The 18,373-nt window shown below is 63.0% G+C and overlaps 1 protein-coding gene across 4 annotated transcripts in view; it reads right to left on the reverse strand.

The window, feature by feature from the left end:
- SARDH (sarcosine dehydrogenase) overlaps window positions 1-18,373 on the reverse strand; it is a 60,690-nt gene continuing 42,317 nt past the window's right edge. For all 4 annotated transcript variants that reach the window (XM_032307828.1, XM_032307829.1, XM_032307830.1 and 1 more), the window contains 5 exons: window positions 16,964-17,057; window positions 5,057-5,219; window positions 4,414-4,582; window positions 2,675-2,810; window positions 1-1,331 (listed from right to left, as the gene is read on the reverse strand). In XM_032307828.1, coding sequence (XP_032163719.1) covers window positions 1,206-1,331; window positions 2,675-2,810; window positions 4,414-4,582; window positions 5,057-5,219; window positions 16,964-17,057 — 688 coding nt within the window. In that variant the 3' untranslated portion in view covers window positions 1-1,205. The remainder of the gene's footprint in view (window positions 1,332-2,674; window positions 2,811-4,413; window positions 4,583-5,056; window positions 5,220-16,963; window positions 17,058-18,373) is intronic.

Below are 18,373 nucleotides of genomic sequence, written 5' to 3' on the forward strand. Positions count from 1 at the left end.
TCTTCCCACGACTTCAACTTTATTAGCCTGACCGGTTCCAGGGGTGTGAGCCTCCGAGGGCCTGCCAGAGCCTGCCCACCCCCGTCAGCCGGCTTCTCCTGGCGTGCGTCCGCGGGAATCCTGTCCTCCTGTCCCCACGCACCGGTCGCCTTCTGCTCCCCAGGGGGTCAGGCTTGCCTGGGCAGGGCCGCACGGCGCCGCTTTGCTGGGGCTGCCCGGTGGCCATCGAAGTCCTGGGGTGTGATCCGGGAGACAGGGGGACGAGGCAGAGCAGGAGGGACCCGGGACCCAGGGACGGAAGGCAGAGAGGAGGGTCACGCCGGGAGTTCCGAAAGCCCAGAGAAGGACCGGGGGAGTCACTCAAGACCCTGTACGAGGTCCTCCCCCAGGACCACGGGACAAGAAAGTCAAGGACAGGAAGCTCACCGCGGTCATGAGGACCGAGGCCGCGTTCTGTCCGCACGCCCCTCCGTTACAGACCTACCGAACCACGTGCCCTTGGGGCACTCAAGGCGGGAGGCGGCCTTCCACACGGGTGAGGGGGGCACTGGGGGGAGACCCCTCCCACGCCCTGCTCCTGCTGGCCTCGGGCATGAGAGGGCTATGGCCAGAAAGCGTTCCCACGAGAGGAGCAGGTCAAGGCCGGCAGGGCTCGCTTTCCAGACTCCCTCCCGGCCCGCCTCCCCCCACCCCTGCCCACAGGCCCAACTGCACGGACCGAGCACCTGCCTCCCCCGCCGCGCCCACAGCGGGCGGTACTGGTCAGTCCTCACTCTGTCCCTAATTCCACATGCGCCTTGAAACCCCCCGGGGCTGCCCCGCAGGCAGGCTGGGGATGCGGGCGGACATCGGCCTCCCTGCTTCCTCCCCGGGCTTACCGAGCACTAACTCAGCATCTTCCCGGGACCTTGTAGGGGCCACACGGCCCGCGGCCTGAGCCCGAGACTGCGGGCTTGTTTTGGGGGAGGGGAAGGGTGGACTAGGGACCGTCCCTCGGTCAGTGACCACAGGACGGGCCCTCAGGGTCTTCCGTCCCCTCGGCTGGCATCCGATTGCGGGATTGGCCGGCCTGGACTAAGGGCAGGGAGGACCCATGGGCGGGTTCGGGTTTGGGTTCGGGTCCTGGGTCAGGGAGTCGGGCCCCGCGCGGAGGGTCGGCGAGGGACTCGGCCTCCCGCTCGGCAGAGGCTCCGTCCGTGCGGACGTCAGTAGATCCCCTTCACCCTCTTGTTGTCGGGGTCGAAGGGGGACTTGAGGTGAGCCCGGGCGGGGCAGGTCTCCCCCATCCGCTCCACAGCGTACTCCCCACTTTTCACAAAGTCCAGCGAGACCTAATGCAGGAGAGGAGGGGGTGGGGGTCCCTCGTCACCTGCTGGGTGGGGGGCTCACACCCACCTGAGGCAAATGCCTCTCTGTGCCACGGGCTCCCCTCCGGACCGAGGGCCCGTCCTGAGCGGGTAAGGCCCCCAGTGGGACTTGACCACGTGCGGCCCAGCAGAGCCGCGGTCTGGCAACCAGTGTGGTTTCTCCCTCGGGACACAGCACACCTCCTGCCCCAGAGGCCGCGGACCCCCGGGAACCTGGGCAACAGGAGACAGCCCGGTGTGCCGGGGCCCTGGGCACGCTGGCCTCGCTCAGGGGTCCTGTTCTCAGCACAGAGACGACACCCAGGGCCCGGCCACGGACAGGGCATCTGGGCCGCGCTCTGAGACGTAGACGACTCCTCTCTCAGCCGCGCGGGACAGGCAGTCCAGGGCCCAGGACCCCCAGGGGCCCAGGGTGGGAGCCGCTGCGTCCCACCCCCTCCCGAGGCCCCGCTCGTCCCTTGTGCCCCTGCCTGGACCGTCTGCTCGCACCCCGCCTCCTCCTCGCTGACCCTCTAGAGTCTCTGTTGGGGGTGGGGGGGAGCCGCAGCCCAGAGTTCTCCGAGAACGGCCATGGCTCAGGGGGGAAAGCTCAGCCCCAGCTGGATGGGCTTCCCAGCCCCGCAACCAGAGCCTTCCAGCGCCTGCACTTCCCAGCTGTCGCGGGGCTCGCGTGGGGCTCCAGCGACGCAAGCCGGTACGTCCATAAGGCTGTCGTGTCGTGACGGTGAGCGCCTCCCCCTCCTCTCTGGAGCCACACGGCCCAGCCCGTGCGGTGTGACCCTCTAGGGATCCCCTTGGGACCAGCTGGTCTGGCAAGAGCTTCCAGAACCCCCTTGGGCTCTGACCCCTCCTGGCTGTCAGTGGGGCCCTCCTCCACCCCTGCTGCCCCGCTAGCGTGGAGGGAGGCACGGGGTCACGTGGCAAACTGTGCCCATGCTTGCACACGTGTCTGTGCGTGCATACGTGTGCACATGTGTGCACGGATGCACGTGTCCCCCATGCCGAGAGCGCCTCTGGGATGAGGGGAGAGAGGACAGAAGGGGTCCCGGGAGGACGGTCAGGGTCCAGCGTCCACCCCAGGCTGTTGGTGCAGAGGGTACCAGCCCTGGGCCGAGCCTCTGTCTGACCCAGAGAAGCTGGAGCTCCCGAAGTCAGATTCTTTCAGACAGAAAACACAGAAACAGCCCTGACGCTGCCCGGAGACCCCCCAACCCACCCCCTCCCCCAGCTTGATGCAGGGGTACATGCGTCCCAGGGACGTCTGGTGAGGAACCCGGCTTCCCTTGGGGGTGAGGGGCTCGACTCACCGGCCCACCGCTGGGGTCCCGGATGTAGCCGTAAGCGATGGTCTTGTCAATGGCGAACCCAAAGTCAGCCCTCCGGATGTGGCCCACCACTTGGCCATTTCTCCAGATGGCCTCCAGGCCGAACATGGGCACCTTTCTGGAAGAAGCAAGACACAAGGCTGGGGCCCGAGAGTCCCCGGAGGGGGGACCTGTGCGGCCCAGACCCGGCGCCCCCAGCTCTGTGCCCGGGCTCCTGACCACAGGGAAAAGACCGCAGCCGGGCTCTGACGGCCGTGTCTGCAGACGGGCCGTGGTATTCCGGAAAGGCCCCCCTCGCCACTGATTTTCGCTGACTTCTGGGCAATTTAAAACCTTATGCCCCCGAGGCTTGCTGTCCTCTGCCCGGCGCTCTCTTCCCAGTACGACGCATCATCTAGCAAATGTCCTTTCCTTTAGTGCGCGTAAGGAATGAGCGCTGACCACACATTTTTGGGAATTCAGAACAGAAATCACAGAGATGACCCCGCAATCAGAGCCGCACCAGCGCCCGGAAGTCACCGGCCAGACTGGGCGCCTGGTTGGTGCTGTCCACCGAGAGCCGGACGGTGCCCGGGCCCGTGTCGGGGGAGCCAGGTTGGGACCCGATGCTGACATGGCCGTGGGTCCGCGCAGGCAAAGCCCAGTGGCCTCAGAGGCTGGAGGGAAAAGGCTGGGGCCGGCGGGGGTCCTGGCACTTCCCGACTCTCTCATCCAGCCAGTCCGGCAGAGCACGTGCCGTTGGCCGATGAGGAGACAGGCCCAGGGTCCCCGTGTGGCCCGGGGCCCAGAGCACAGGGGCAGCTCCTCACAACTCCTGACCATGTCCTTCGTCAGGACCGGACCTCCCTGGGCGCAGCTCTGGGTGGATTTTATGGCCGAGAACACCCGGGCAGGCCAGCCGGGCTATGGCAGGGGCGGTTCCAGAAGCTCCGAGCTCCGGGCGTCAGGCTGCCGGCACTTTCCAGAGACCAGAGGGTGGAGGGACTCTGCAGACCTCAGCCCCAGCTCCATCCCCTCACTGGAGACCCAGGTGGTGGACAAGCAGCCTGACGAGGGCCCAGGTGACCGGAGCCCGGGGAGAAGCAGCAGGACGATGACAAGCCACAGCTCCGCTCCCCCTCTGCCCCCCACCCCTCCTTGAAGCTCTTGACACATCTTTGGATGGCTCTAGAAGTCTGGGAGAAGCGGCTCCACCTGGGGCCTCCTGTCAGCAGCAAATCAACCAAGCCCGGCCTCCGGAGACCGTTGCTACCCAGATTCCCTTGGCGCCGTGGTGGGGCCAACACCAGCCCGGTGATGTCATGTCAGAGTCACCGAGCCCAAGTGGAATCTGGCGACAGGCGACAGTATGGGCCCAGCTCCCAAGGACAGAGCGGAGTCACCTGCTCAAAGCCACCCCTGGGTGGAGGGGGGCTGTGGGTCCCCACAGCGTGGGCTCTCCCTCCCGGGCCAAGTGACCCTGTCCCCTGGCACCCAAGGTCTCCATCTGGAAGTGGGGAGGGTCGTTTCACCCCAGCCCGCCACCACCTGCCATGTCCCGGGCAGCGGGAGGATGGAACCAGAACATGGCCGGAGGTCACCACGCAGTGACCGGGACTCTGGGACCTCGGCCTGGATCCACACCCACAGCGGTAGCTCTGTGGCCTTTCTCTTTCCAAAGCCCTGTCTGAGGAGGGTGTGTCCCCGCCATGTCCCCTGGGCACGGGACCGCAGATACTCACTCATCCACGGTCAGGCACAGCAGGCGTCGGCGGAGGCCCTCGGCCCGCTGCTTCTCCAGGGCCGCCCGCCCCAGGAAGGGCACGGCCGACTTGAGCTTGCAGGTGAAGGCCAAGCCTGCCTCCAGGGGACTGTCATCAGGGCGCAGGTCTGCGTGCCAGTGCCGGTAGCCTGTACGCGGGAGCCGGGGTCAGTGCCCTGCAGGGGCGGGGGGTGGGCTCCTCTGAAGGCCCCAGGGTTGGGGGGGAGGCATCTTCACCTGCACGAGCTGCCCTGGACGAGCCCTCAGCCTCTGCACCGTCAGCCAAGACGCTGGGGAGGGACGCGGGCAGCAGGTTTCCCAGGGACACCCAGGCACTGATGCCCAACCCAGCTGTGGCCCCGTCCCCACAAGCCCGGGCAAGCGTGTCTCCCGCTCGCCCTCCAAGTACAGGTGTCAGGGACCCCAGCACCATCCCCAGGCCCCGCGTGGGAGACCGCGTTCACGGGCAGCGCAGGAAGGGTGCAGGGGCGGGAGCCGTGGGCTGGGGAAGCAGGCATAAGTGGGAAACAGAGCAGGGCAGGAAAGAAGTGTGGGGGCATCAGTCCCGGGCCTGCAGCATGGCTCTGGGCGGCCCACCGGCACCGCGCGACCCTCGCACACACCTTTCTCAATGCTCAGGGAGTCGATGGCCCGGTACCCGGCGTTGACGAGGCCGTGCTTGGCACCCGCGGTCATCACAGCCTGGTAGACAGGCACGCAGGCTGGCCTGGGCACGTGCAACTCCCAGCCCAGCTCCCCGACGAAGGAGAGCCTCATGGCCCGCACCTGGGGGGACAGGGCACGGCTCAGACGACCCAGCTCAGGGCCCAGCTGCCACATACTGGTAGCCGGTCCTTACTGCCATCACTTCCGTTAGCTGGCCTGGGCAGAGGCTGTCCTGCTCCCGGGCATGGGGTCTCCAAGGACTGGGCTCCAGGCCCCGGCAACCTTTAAGGGGAAGAAGGGTGTCAAAGGAGGAAGCGGACACACAGTTCTCAGGCCTCAGCTCTTCTCAGTGGCTGTGCAAGTGTCCTGGGGAGGCCGTACCGAATGGCCAGAGTGCGCTGTCTCCCAGTTCTGGACTCTCGAAGCCCCACATCCGGGGGTCAGCAAGCTGTGCTCCCTCCGGCAGCTGTGGGAGAGGGTCCTTCCTGCCCCTTCCAGCTTCTGGGGGCTTCAGGGGTTCCTCGGCGTGTGGTCACGGCTCTCCACTCTCTGCGCCACAGGCCTTCTCCTCGTGTCTGCGTCTCCTCGACTTTCATCTCTGATCGGGACACTTGCCACTGGAGTCAGGACCTACCCTGACCCTCGATGATCCCATCTCAAGATTCTGACGTCAGCCCCATGGGCAAAGCCCGCAAGTTCCAACAAAGGCCGCCCTCACAGGGGCTGGGCGGGGCTCGAGACGCAGACATCACCACCATGGCCCGGCCGAGTCCCCCAGACTCCCTCTGGCCTCACTCTCCTCCCCCGTAAAGGGGGTCAGGAGCCAGGCTCTGTCGGTTTTAAGACGCTCCGAGGTGTGCTGGCGAGCCAGTCGCTGGGAGGCGGGTGCTACAGCTCGCGGCTCGCCGAGGCCGTACCCCGAGGTTTCAGAGGCATCAAGAGGGGAAGCAGCCTGGTGCCGAGTCTCCCTGCGAGTGCTCCCCAGTCTAGTCAGCGTCGGCCGGAGGCTGGGCTCTGACCAAAGACCCAGCCTCTGTCCCTGCAACACAGTCTTCGAGGGACCCAGCCAGAAGCACAAGCCAGTGCTCCTCAGCTTGCGGCAACCAGGCCGAGGGCTGGGAAGGAAGGCCCCTGCCCGGGACAGCCCCAGCCGCGCGGTGAGCGGAGTCTGCGGTGCAGACAGGCCTCGAAGGAGACCTGGGGCCGGGGGCACCGAGCAGGAGCGGACGTGTCGGAGGGCAGGACAGAGAGGCCTGCGGGGGCTTGGAAAGACCTTATCGCCAGGCAGACATTGTGAGAGCCGGGCCCCAGGGGTCTGCAAAGGACCACAGCCCCCACCCGCACAGAGATGATCGCGCTCTTCACACGGTGTCCCTGGGCCACGTTCTGCATGCACACTCCATCCCTGGCGCCCGTCTCGGCCCCCCACGGTGGCGGAGACCAAGGTGAACAACATCCGGGGAGGACATGAAAACAGGGCACCGTGCCCGGCTGAGCACACGCAGCTGTGCCGGAGCCGCTGGTCTCCGGGCACGTCCGGCCGGCGCACCTGGACGCCAGGCTTGCACCAGCATGGAGGCCACTGCCAGCTCGGGGCACAAGTCCCTGCCCAATGGCTGGTGCCCAGGGACTCGTCTCCACTCAGTGGGTTCGCTGGCATGTCATCTACACACCCGGCGACAGGTGTCTGCTTCCTGGCCTTCCCAGGAGAGTTCTTGAGCCCAGAGTGTCCCCACCGGTGAGGTCAGCCCCAGGACTGTCCTTGAAACGAAAGGGACATGGGAGCACAGGGAAGCAGAGGTCTCACGGGAGACGGAGGAGCTTATCCCACCACTGCCCTGAGCCCTAAGGCCCGCACAGCTCCGGCCGGATCCTGTCTACACAGGAGGGGGCAGAGGCCACTCTCCCCAACACAGACCCGGCTCCTTATAAATCTGACACTTTAATCATATTGCTGCTGAGGGGCTGGATTCTGAAAGCTTTTGAAACAGTGAACATTTGCTCTGAGTTGCCATTTCCCCAGGCCTCTCAAAAAAACTCAAAATTGACACAGAAAATGTACTGTTGACATTTCCCTGCTTCCCTAGTGCAAGCCGTGGGCCCCTGACAAAGACTGCCTTGTCAACGGGGTTCTAATTTTAGACAGCCCACGGAGGAGCTTGGGGCTCAAAGCCAATCTCATTTTGAAACAGGAGAAATCATTTTTAAAGCTCACCCATTAATGGCCCAGGATTGCAGGTTCATGTCAGACACACATGCTCCCAGTCAAGTGAGAGGGTCAGCACTCGGGCTCAGCTTGAATTCACCGGTGGGGAGGGATAGAGCCATCCGGGGCGCTTCCACACCTCCCAGGAGCCCCATGAGGCTGGGAGCTGGCTGGCCTGGCTCTGCACGGCACCCCTGTGCTTTGGTCCAGCACACAGTAGGTTCTAAAAAAAATACTTCCAGAATGACGGAGGAAAAGAGGGGCAGACAGACCTCTGCTTCTGGCAAAGCGAGGGAAAGAGTCTGGGGAATTCCAGTCTATGTTCACAAAATCACTCATCTCAAGACACCCTGCATATGTCTCCACTAAAGCCAGTGGAGTTGGGAGAGTCCTCTTTTCTTCTGAGCGGGGACGTGTAATAAAGGGGGAAAGCTGAGAATGAGGATATCCAGAACATCGGCTCTGGGTCAGCCGGACCCATGTGGGTCAACCTCTCCCCACCTCCGTGCCCCCATCTGATAGATGGAGGAGGCCGGTGCTTGAGATTATTGAGTTCATGGGAAGCAGGTGCCTGATACGTAGTCATCTGCAAGTAAAGATTGGGTTGGACTGACTTTAAAAGCAAGCCCCAAAGTGAGGCAAACCCCTTTGCAAAACAGAGCGCCTCTCTCTCATAGTAACCACAGACCCTGGCTGGAGTCACAAAATCATGGGCAGTCATGAGGAAGGGCCTTAAAGCAGGTTTTATTTAAATCCTTTTCTCACCCTAAAGATCCCCCAAGATACTGTTGGAATTAATAAACATACTCAGCTATGCTGCCCGATACAAATCAACACACAAAAATCAATGGCATTTTTCTACCTTAACAATGAACAATCCAAAAAGGAAATTTTTTCAAAATTCCATTTATAATAGCATCAAAAAGAATAAAATACTTAAAAATACACCTACCTATGGACGTGAAAGACTGCTATACTGAAGACTACAAAACTTGGCTGAAAGAAATGAAAGCCGATACAAGTAAATGGAAAGGCATCCCATGTTCATGGAATGGAAAACAATATCATTAAGATAGCAGTGCCACCCAAAGTGATGTACAGATTCAATGTATCCCTATCAAAATTCCAGGGGTACTTCTTGCAGAAATAGAAAAATCCATCCTAGCATTCACAGGGGATCTCAAGGGACCTCAAATAGCCAGATTAATCTTGAAGAGGAGTAAGGCTGTGGGCCTCTCAGTCCCTGATTTTGTAACTTACTGCCAAGATCCCATGATCTAAACAGTGTGGTACAGGCATAAAAGCAGACGAATAAACCAGTGGAACAGGAAAGAGAGCCCAGAAGTAAACCTTCGTGTACCTGGCCATGTGATCCTCTGCGAGGCTGCTGCGCCCACTCAACGGGAGAAGAGACAGTCTCTTCAACAAACGGTGTTGGGAAAACTGCATCTCCATATGCAAAAGAATGAAACTGGGCCCTGTCTTGCACCATATACAAATTTTAACTCGAACTGGATTGAAGACCCAGGTGTAAGTCCTAAAACTGTAAAACTCCCAGGAGAAGCCAGGGGGAAGCTTCGTGACATCGTACTTCTTGGATATGACATGAAAGGCACAGGCACAGGCAACAAAAAGCAAAATTAGTCCCATGGGACCACGTCTGTGCATCAAAGGAAACAGCCAACAGTGAAAAGACAACCTTCAGAGTGGGAGAAAATACTTACTTATCATAACCGAAAAGGGGTTAATATCAAGAATACATAAAGAACTCCTACAACTCAACACCAACAAAACAAATGACCTGGCTAAGAAATGAGAAAAGGGCTTGAACTGATGTTTCTCCGAAGATGATATACAGATGACTAATAAGTATAATGAAAGCCTGGTCATCACCACTAATCATTAGAGAAATGCAAACCAAGCCCACAAGGAGATATGCCCATTAGGACGACTACTGTAGAAAACCAAAAACAGGACAAAACGACAACAAACAAAAACAGAAAGTAACCAGTGTTGGCAGGGGCGTGGGTAAATTAGGCCCTGCTGAGGCAAGGAAGGAGATGCCGACACCTGCCACAGCACGGATAACCCTTGTGGACATGATGCTGAGTGAACGAAGCCGGACGCAGAGACAGATCCTAATCCAAATTCCACTTCCATGGAATTAAAAGAGTCAAAGTCACAGAGACAGAAAGGAGACGGCTGGCTCCCAGGAGCTGCGCGGAAGGAGTTTCTGTTCTGCAAGATGAAAAAGTTCCAGAAACCGTTTGCACGACAACGTGAGCACAGTTAACATGACCGGCCTGTATACTTAAAAAAGGTTAAGAGGGTAAAAACAGACGACCCTTTCCTCCATGGGTGGGCACCAAAGCCCAGAGGGACTGGGTGATTTGCACTTTCTTGATGTTTGGGACACCAGGGGCAAGGGAGAGGCCGCAGACGCTGCGGACGCAAGGAGGTGAGGGGCCAGCCTCGTACAGGAGCGGGAGGCACCGTGCTGGCCGCGAGTGGGGGCCTAGGGTTGAGTCCCCAGGGTTGCAGCCCCAGTGACTGACCTCCCTCTGAGTCTCTTCTGCAAGCCCTGCGTGATAACAGTGTGTCCTTCAGAGGCTCCTAGGTGCACTCAACCGAACCGTCCCCATAAAACCCCAGGCAGGGTGCTCACCGTCGGTGAGGCGCTGCTATGGGCCCGGATAAGGACCTGGGGGCTCAGGGGCATCAGCCACTCGCCCCAGGCCCACGGATGTCCTGGGTAATGTTTGCTCATCAGCTCCGGCACTGCGGTTCCTTCTGCAGCACAGACCCCCACGTGGCCGATTTCAGGCCCCTGGCAACCCCACGACCGCTCACGGGTCTTCCTGGAGATTCTACGACAGCTCTCCAGCCCGGACAAGCCCATCACAGCCGCTCCGAGGAAGCCACGACCAGGAAGCGGCCGCGCGAGGGCCCAGCCGGGGCTTCCAGCAGGAGCGCACGTGCGCGAAGCCAGGAGACACGCGCTCCCTGCCCTACACTGACTCACTCTCACTTCACTATTTTTGGGTGCTTGGATTTCAGTAAAATTTCGGGTGCTCGGGTGTTAGTAAGATGTGATTCAGGAGCTCGAGCTCGAGCTTGGGGCCTTGCTGCGCCCCCACCAGCTGTCCGTGGACATGAAGCCAGGCAGAGGCTGGGCCACTGCTGCACCGGGTCAGGTCAGAGGCCACACAGGTGCCCGGGGGCAGGGGAAGCCATGTGGCTCTGGAGAATGCCCTGGGCATGTCACCAGAACGAGCCTGCGGTGTACCTTTCTGGGTAAATATCCCAGGAGAGCTCAAGCACATACACCCACAGACACGGGCCGGCACGTCCAACCTTTCAGATCACATTAGCTCATGGCAGTTTCACAAGTTTCCAGGCGTTTGGTTGTGTAACAGCACCCCCGACACACCAGGCACATTCTCCAACTGAGAACTGAGGATCCGAGGGCCCCGGAGGCAGGAGACAGGCAGGGATCTGCGCCTGGGCTGTCCCTCTGCAGGGATCTGGGGCCCTGAACCCACAGGAACGGGATGGGGGGTAAGGCTGGCGACAGATTCAAGGATCTTTCAAAACCCCCTGGAGGCTCCCAAGACATCCTTGATTCTAATCACTTTGCACGAGCGGGACGGGCAGTTCCTCCCCGGAAGGCCCGCGCGCAGCGGTGGTAGAGAGAGGGAGGTAGTCACGGGAGTAAAGACGGCCGTGATGGTCGTCGTTGCTGGTGGGGCCGGTGGAGGTGGTGGTCGGGGTGGTGGGCGTGCCGGCGGGACTGTGACGGGGTGGGCGTGGGGGTGGGCGGGATGAGTGGAAACTGAGTTCACAGAACAGATACGAGGTGGAAGTTCAAGTAGCATGTGGAGAACATGACCCTCTCCAAGGATCTGAAACGCTCCACAGACTGCCCAACCCTCAGGGGTCCTCTTCCAGGCCCCGGGAGCGCCGAATCAGCCGCAGACCCTCCCGACTGCGGTCCGCAGCGGACGGCACCCCTCCCCAGGCAGCCGCCGCCGGAGCCGCAGGTTCTGAGGCACCAGTTGGAGCTATAGCTCGTGCCGGACAGACGGCAGTCTGCCCCACGCAGCAAGGCAGGGCGTCGGGTCGGAACACCCCGCGTCCCCTGCAGGGCGGCCCTCCACCCCGCAGGGACTTCTGGAATCTCCCAAGCCCAGAGCTGTCCAGTCTCACTCCAGCCACGCTTGGACCTGACACTTCTGCGGTGAGACATCCCTGTCCCCCAGGGGACACCGAGAACGGTGGCTGCGGTGTTGCTCCGCCGCACCCCTGGGACCTGCCCTTGGCCCCCGGGCTTTCCAGAGCCTCAACCATCTCCAAGCTCATACAACGCGACTTCAAGCTAAAACCCAGCTGGCAGAGGCAGGCGCAGGGAAGGCTCTGCGGGGAGACCGGAGCCTCCGACCGGCTGGGAAGCCTGTGCAGCTGGGGGAACGTTCCATCCCGAGCCCAGCCAGCCCTCCGGCACCGCAGCGAGCATGTCCCACCGTCAGGAGAAGACATCCAATTTCTTTCCGACCTGAAGTTAATTTTCAGAAGAAAATCACTTCCCCGCTGCGCCTCGAGACGAGCTCGCCGCCCTGCGTCCGCTGCTTTCCAGACGGGCCCCCTGTCCCGGGCCGAGGCGCCAGGAACACCACGTCTCCCCGGGCCCCCGCACAGGGAGAGCGCATCCCACCGGGAACCTTGCTGGCCTCGAGGCCGACCCGTGGGAGGCAAGGACATCGGGTCAGCGGCTGCCAAGGGAACCAGCTCCCTCCACCCTGTTCTCCTCTAGGAATGCGAGGCTCGTGCAAGCTTGGGGCCCAAGTGTTTTGGGGTGTTACTGCAAGACAAGGACGACGTTCGGTTGGGAATGCCACTCGGCGGGGGTCATCTGTTGGCCGTGAGTGTGGGTCACGGTGGGCAGGGCCCTGCTCACCCCCTCGGCCCGGGTGTGGTCTGGGCCCCAGCCTCCTCATTCGGTGCACTGTGACCCTGCCGGCTACACAGGCCGCATTCCTCTCCTGCATCTGGGTGGCTGGGATCCAGGGACCTTCCATCAACCTTGGCCGGGCCCCCACCTCTGGCCCCGGCGCCTCCGCACACGGAGGGATCCGGCGCCAGAACGTGCTGAAGCCGGTACAACGCATTATTCAGGAGAATACGAAATCCCCCCGGCTTCAGAGAGAGTTCAGCCCGTCTGGACAGACTCATGAGAGCTCAGAAGTGATTTTAGGTATCGTCTAGACTTTGTGCTGCCAGTGGGGGAACCGAGGCCAGGAGAGGCGGTCCCAGAAGGTCGCGGCAGGACGAGAAGCCAGGCCTGCAGGCCCCCAGCTCTGCTGAGCACTGGGGTGACTTTGTTCCTGACCCTTGGGTTCTGGGATGACCACGCTCCACCTCCATGCCTGGCTGGGAGGCCACCACGGGGCCTGGGACAGCCCAGGTCCCACAGCCTGGGGTCCTGCCTGGCGGACTTCCCCGCCCCTCTTACTGGCCAGTGAATGCCTGGCAAAGTCTTTATGTCCTAGGCTTGGCCTATCCTGGACCATCATGGGGTCTGGGCCACTTGGAGGTCAGCAGAACCCGTAATATCAACACTGAGGAAACTAAGCTTTTGCTCCATTCTGCCCACACCTCCTCGGCCCTCAGGAGAAGGCAGTACCAGGGGCAGGACTCTGGCACGTCTGGGCACCAACGTCCCACACCATCTGCTGCGTCCCCGATGCTCCTGCCCCGCGTGGCCCTCGTCTCTAACGTCTGGGCCCACCCTCAGCCCCTTAGGGCAGGACTGGGTCCTCCCGGTGGGCCACACAGGGCGAGCAGCAGTGACCTGACCTCCAGCGAGCAGCAGGGGGGACGAGGAGGTGTGCGACACCGCCAGGCACCGAGGCCGGGATCTGCACGAAGATGGTTTAGCTGGGCACCGTCCCCCGAAGGGCCCCGCGGCATGAGGACAGGGATGCAGGTGTGACCCCACAGGACAGTGAATCCGTGCGCTTGGAGACCAGCTGTTCTACGGAGTGAGGTGGCGTCGCCCGGGCCCAGGATTTTGGTTGGTTGGTCCCTTGCAGGGGTTTCTGGCCGGCCGGGGAGAGGAAGGAGTCTCCGCTGGCTACCCCGGGCATGTATTCCTCCAGTTCTGCCAAGGGGGCCAGGGTGCAGGGGGCTGGGGGACTCCCGTATGAGGGCAGAGCCCCTCCCCACTCAGCACAGGGACACCGGCTGCCCAGGCTTGCCAAGACTCCCTCCTGCGAACGCGGTCCCGGCCGCTGCAGGGCGGGCTGTGCTGCAGGGCCCGCCCTGCCCCCAGCCCGCCCCCGCTAGGCCGTGAGCCCGCCTGTTTGACCCCAGAGCTTCCGGGTCCAGCCTGGGGCCCGGCCCCAGGGGACTCCTAGCCAGCGTGTCCGGAATTAATTCTAGACCCCAAGGTGCAGGTAGGGGACCGGGGTGAGGGGTGGAGAGCGCGTTCGGCGCGGGGAATGCTGTTCAGGCTACAATGCCGGGCTCAGGGCCGAACCTGGATTGGCCCGATGTGAGCCGAGGGCGCTGGTCTCCCGCAGACGGGACCTGGCCTAGGAAGCTCTGTACCTTGGCACCCCTCGTTCCCCAGAAGGCCTGGGACGGCCCCGGGCATGGGGAGGAGGCAGAACATGCCAAAACATGGGCAAGAACACCGCGTGGAGTGACTGGAAGCCACGACCGGGCACCTGGGACGCCTGTTCCCGGGTCTCACTCCGGGTCTGAGCAATCTGCCTTGGGCCGGTCATCAGAGCCGCCAGAGGCCCGGCGCCCACGGGGAGCTCAGCACCGGGCGGGGCCCAGGACAAGGAATGCCCAACCGTGGCCGCGGCTCGAGGTGGGAGAGGGCCACGTGGGTTTTCAAAGTGGTTCTCGGAGGACATGTGAAGGAACCAGAAAACTGCTGCAACTGGGGCAGCTGGTGGGTCAGTCGGTGACGCGTCTGCCGTCGGCTCCGCTCACCAGCCCGGAGTCCCGGAACCGAGTCCCGCATCGGGCGCCCTGCTCCGCGGGGCGTCTGCGTCTCCCTCGCCCTCTGCCCCTCCCCCCGCTCCTGTTCTCTTACGCTTGCTCCAGGGAATAAACAAAATCTTAAAAAAACAAAAAACACAAAACCTCTTACAACCACCGTCGGGATAAAGCGGAGTGTGCAACCCATACGTGGGCGGTCCTGCTGCTGTCTTAGACCTCCTGGATGAGGCCGGGGAAAGAAGTTCCGTGAGGAACACGACGCCGCTAGCCCGGGCTCGGCTGGGGCCTGCAGAGGGACAGGCGCTTCCTTCTGCCTGCTCCCGGCCTACGAACGCTCCCCGTGTCCGCCGCGAAACACCGATGCCCACCCTCTCTCCAGCCGCGGCATCCCGTGCGCCGGCCCTCCCCGTGCGTGGGTCCTGCCCAAGCGCCTGCCGGTGAGCCAGCACGGGGCGGGAGGGGGAGGCTCAGAGAGGTCAAGGGTCGCCCCCAAAGGGCTCGTGCCAAACGTCAGCTCTGCCTCCAGGCCCTCTGCCCTCTTCTCCACCACACGGCACACTGTTGGTTGGAAAACGAACGTTTGTTCACAAAGGAGTAAAATACGTTTGACCAAGCCAGGAAGGCCTGTTCAGAGGAGACAGTGAGGAGAAGCAGCCCTGTGGGTGTCCTGCACCCCGACCGGCCATCCCCGGGCACCCTCCCCTCGGGTCTGGGCCTCCTGTTACCCCGGGTTGGGGTTCGTCCTGCAGCCTGGTCTCGCTTCCCCACGGTCCCAGATCTGACTCAGCCTGGCTCCCGGGCCCGGCTGGCCAAGGTGCAGACAGACAGACAGCCACGGGCTGGGCCTCGGGAGGTGGCCGGGGCTGCCAAGGGCCAGCCCCCGGGGCAGGAGGCAGCTGCAGCCCACTGGCCAGGAACCAGTCCCGGCCCTGGTGCCTCTCTTGGAGCGGCCTGGGCCGGGAAGGGACGTGCTCCTAGGTTCTCTCTCCCACTGCCCCTGAGCCAGGCAGGCCGAGCAGAGTGGACGCCAAGCCTCTCAGCTCCCCATCACGCTTCCGCAAGCCAGAACCCAGGCCCCACGGGGGCTCACGGCACAGCTGCAGTCAGAGCCTGCAGGACGCCAGCCAGGGCCTGGGGTCGCACTGGGCTGCTTTCTCGAAACACCCACCCTCTCTGGTCCTGGCAGGCAGCTCTGCACCAAAGAGGCAGGAAACAAGACGGAGACACCAGCACCCCCCAGCTTCCTGTCCCTGAGCTCACTCCTGAGACAGAAGGCAGGAACAGAGCCTGGTCAGTGCTCCCCAGCTCTGTAGGGCGGCCTCGGCCCCCACCCTCTCCAGCAGCCCCTCGCCAACACCAGTGCACGCCGCTTATTTGCTCACAGGACCCAAGCTGGGCCTGGAACCCCAGCCCCTCTGCGGGCCAGGATCCCACTCCTCACCGACATTCCTTGGTACTGTCCTCACCCGCCCCTGACAAACGCAGAGAAGTGGACGAGGAGAGGCGCCCCCAGCCCGGCTGTCCGCCCGCCCGCCCCCAGTGGGCACGTCCGTTTTACGGACACGTGGCGGCGTGCTTTCCTATCTGACAGCCGAGGGCCGAGGGCCGTCCACCACCCTCTCTGGGCTCGGTCTCCGGCATCGGAGCGGCTGCAGGGCCTCCGTGCGAGCCCCGGCCACGAGCGCCGCCAGCCTGACCGCCACGCGGGGCCATCCCAGACCAGCCCCTCCCCTCCAGCGAGCCTGCCCCCTGGGGACACTCCCTAATGTCTGGACACATTTTTGGTTGTCACAGCCGGGGGTGCTCCTGGCATTGAATCAGGGGAGGCCAGGCAAGGGCCGGACACCGTACAGCGCCCGGGACGGCCTCCAATGTAGAAGATCTTCCCAGAGGCCCACAAGGGTGAGGCTAAGAAACGCGGTCATGGAAACTTCCTGTCGTTGGAGAGACGATGCGGGCCCGCGTGTTCCGTGGGGAGTCAGATCGGAAACCGGCCACTGAACTTCCAACCAGGATGTGGACGCAAGCGACGGCTGACCTCGAGCTGACCCCAGCCTGGCCCCTGGTCTCCGAGGAAGCTTCCAGCCAGAGCCCGGTCCAAGGGAGCCTGACATCACCCACCATTCCAGAGCCTTGGGCCCCAGGACCTGGGCTCTCTGGGGCTGGGGCAGGGGTTGCGCCCCCCGTGCCTGGAGAGCTGCTCCCCACACCACAGTGCGGGGTGGGCAGGGGTAGGAGGACACTGGGGAAGGACAGGCGTCTCCTCGGGGGGAGAGCTCTGTTGTCCCCAGCCCTGTCGTTTCTGACGTGACAGAGAGAGGACACACCACCCTGACCCGAGAGGCCATGCCCTGTGCCTCCGAGGAGGGGCAGCCGTGTAGGTGGCAAGGCAGAGGTTGTGTTTCCTGGCAGGAGCCTGGGAGTGAGCCCACCGGCAGGCGCCAGGCACCGGGCAGAGCCCCGGGGGGGGCGGGGGGCGGGGGTCTGGCTTGGATCCATCACCCCTCTGAGCGCCGAACAGCTTGTGGGCAGGAATGTCTGGTCCCCATCTCACAGCGGGGAGCAGAGGCTTAGACCGGCTCCCACGTCTAAGCCCCAGGCACACGGCCACCGCCCACAGCCCAGGAGAAAGCAGCCAAGTGGTACCTACCAGGTGCCCGGCGGCTCTCACCAGCTTGTGGGTGGAAAACGGAAAAGCCTCGTTGCTCAGGTCTGCATCCAGCACCTCCTGCAGAATGGCCCGGCTGTGAGCAAGAACAAAGTTGGTTGATTCGTCAGTCAACAAACACTTGCTGAGCACTCCTGCGCGTGGGCCCTGGGCCAGGAAGATGCTGGGGATACTGCAGTGACCAGGTCGAGTCCCTGTGCTCGTTAGTAAGGCAGACGAATGACAGACAGGGTCTTCATAAAAGCACACCAAGATGAACACGAGCCAAAGATAGAGTCCGTTCAAAAAGCCAAGAACAGTGACGGGGGAGGTGAGCCCAGCCTGCGCGGGAAGCAGCTCGACACGCGCTCCTGGGGCAGCGACCCCGCCATCGAACGGCCACAGGAACGATGGGCAGGAGGCTGGTTTGTGAGCTCCCTGAGGGCGGAGGTTGCCCTCCTCACCTCCGCCACCTGCCACCACAGAGCCCCGCTCTCACACTTAACAGGGCACCTGAGACCTCGCTGGGCCCGGAGCCCTCAGTACCCAGGGAAACCCTCACTTCCTGGGCACCCTGCCCCCTGCCTCCCCCCGGGCCTTCGTTCACTCCTTGGTGCACCATCCAGGTCTGGACTCAGCTGTCACCTCCTCTAGGAAGCCCTCCCTGACTCCCTGAGTCTAGGTCTGTGAAGCTCGGACACATTTCCCAACAGGGCACCTCCTCCCACAGGGGTTGTAGCTGCCCCCTCCTCCCTGAAACCAGGCGCTCTGTGACAACGGAGCTCCTCTCCCAACGTGCCCGGCGCAGACAGGCACATGGTAAATAGAACTGATTGACAACAGCCCAGTTCTGCACCCTGGGGCGGGCTCCCCATTGGCAGGAGACAGCCCCGCAGGGGGGTAGCGGCGAGTGCTGGGGCTGCAGGGTAGCGCTGCTCGGAGGGCTCCCCACCCCAATGCCACCCCCACGGTGCTGGAGCTGCCCACCCACACCGGCCCGAGGTGCCCAGTGTGCTGCAGGCTGCCTGTGCTTATGTAACACACGCCCCCGGCACCCACGTGGTGCCACCCCCGGAAAGCCCGTCCCCAGGCTTCCAGGAGCACGTCCTCTCTGCAGCCCCAGGGACGGCCGGCGTCTTCCCAGCCTGTGTCCCTGCAGGAGCAGGAGGCTGGAGCTGCCGCCCGGGCTGAGGGCTTGAAGGAGCTCAGCGGCAGCGCTGGGGGCAGCTCGGGGCACCGATCTACGGACGGGGCGGGCACGCAGGTCTGCGGAAGGCAGGCTGGGGCCCAGGAGGCTGTCCCTCCCGCAGGCAGGCAGCGATGGCCAGAGACGCCGGTTCGAGTCCCAACCCCCCTCACTCGCCCTCACCCTCAGCCTGTCCTCCACGGGGACCGTGCGGCCTCCTCCCCGGG

This window comes from Mustela erminea, chromosome 12, assembly GCF_009829155.1.
Source record: "Mustela erminea isolate mMusErm1 chromosome 12, mMusErm1.Pri, whole genome shotgun sequence".
NCBI lineage: Eukaryota > Metazoa > Chordata > Mammalia > Carnivora > Mustelidae > Mustela > Mustela erminea.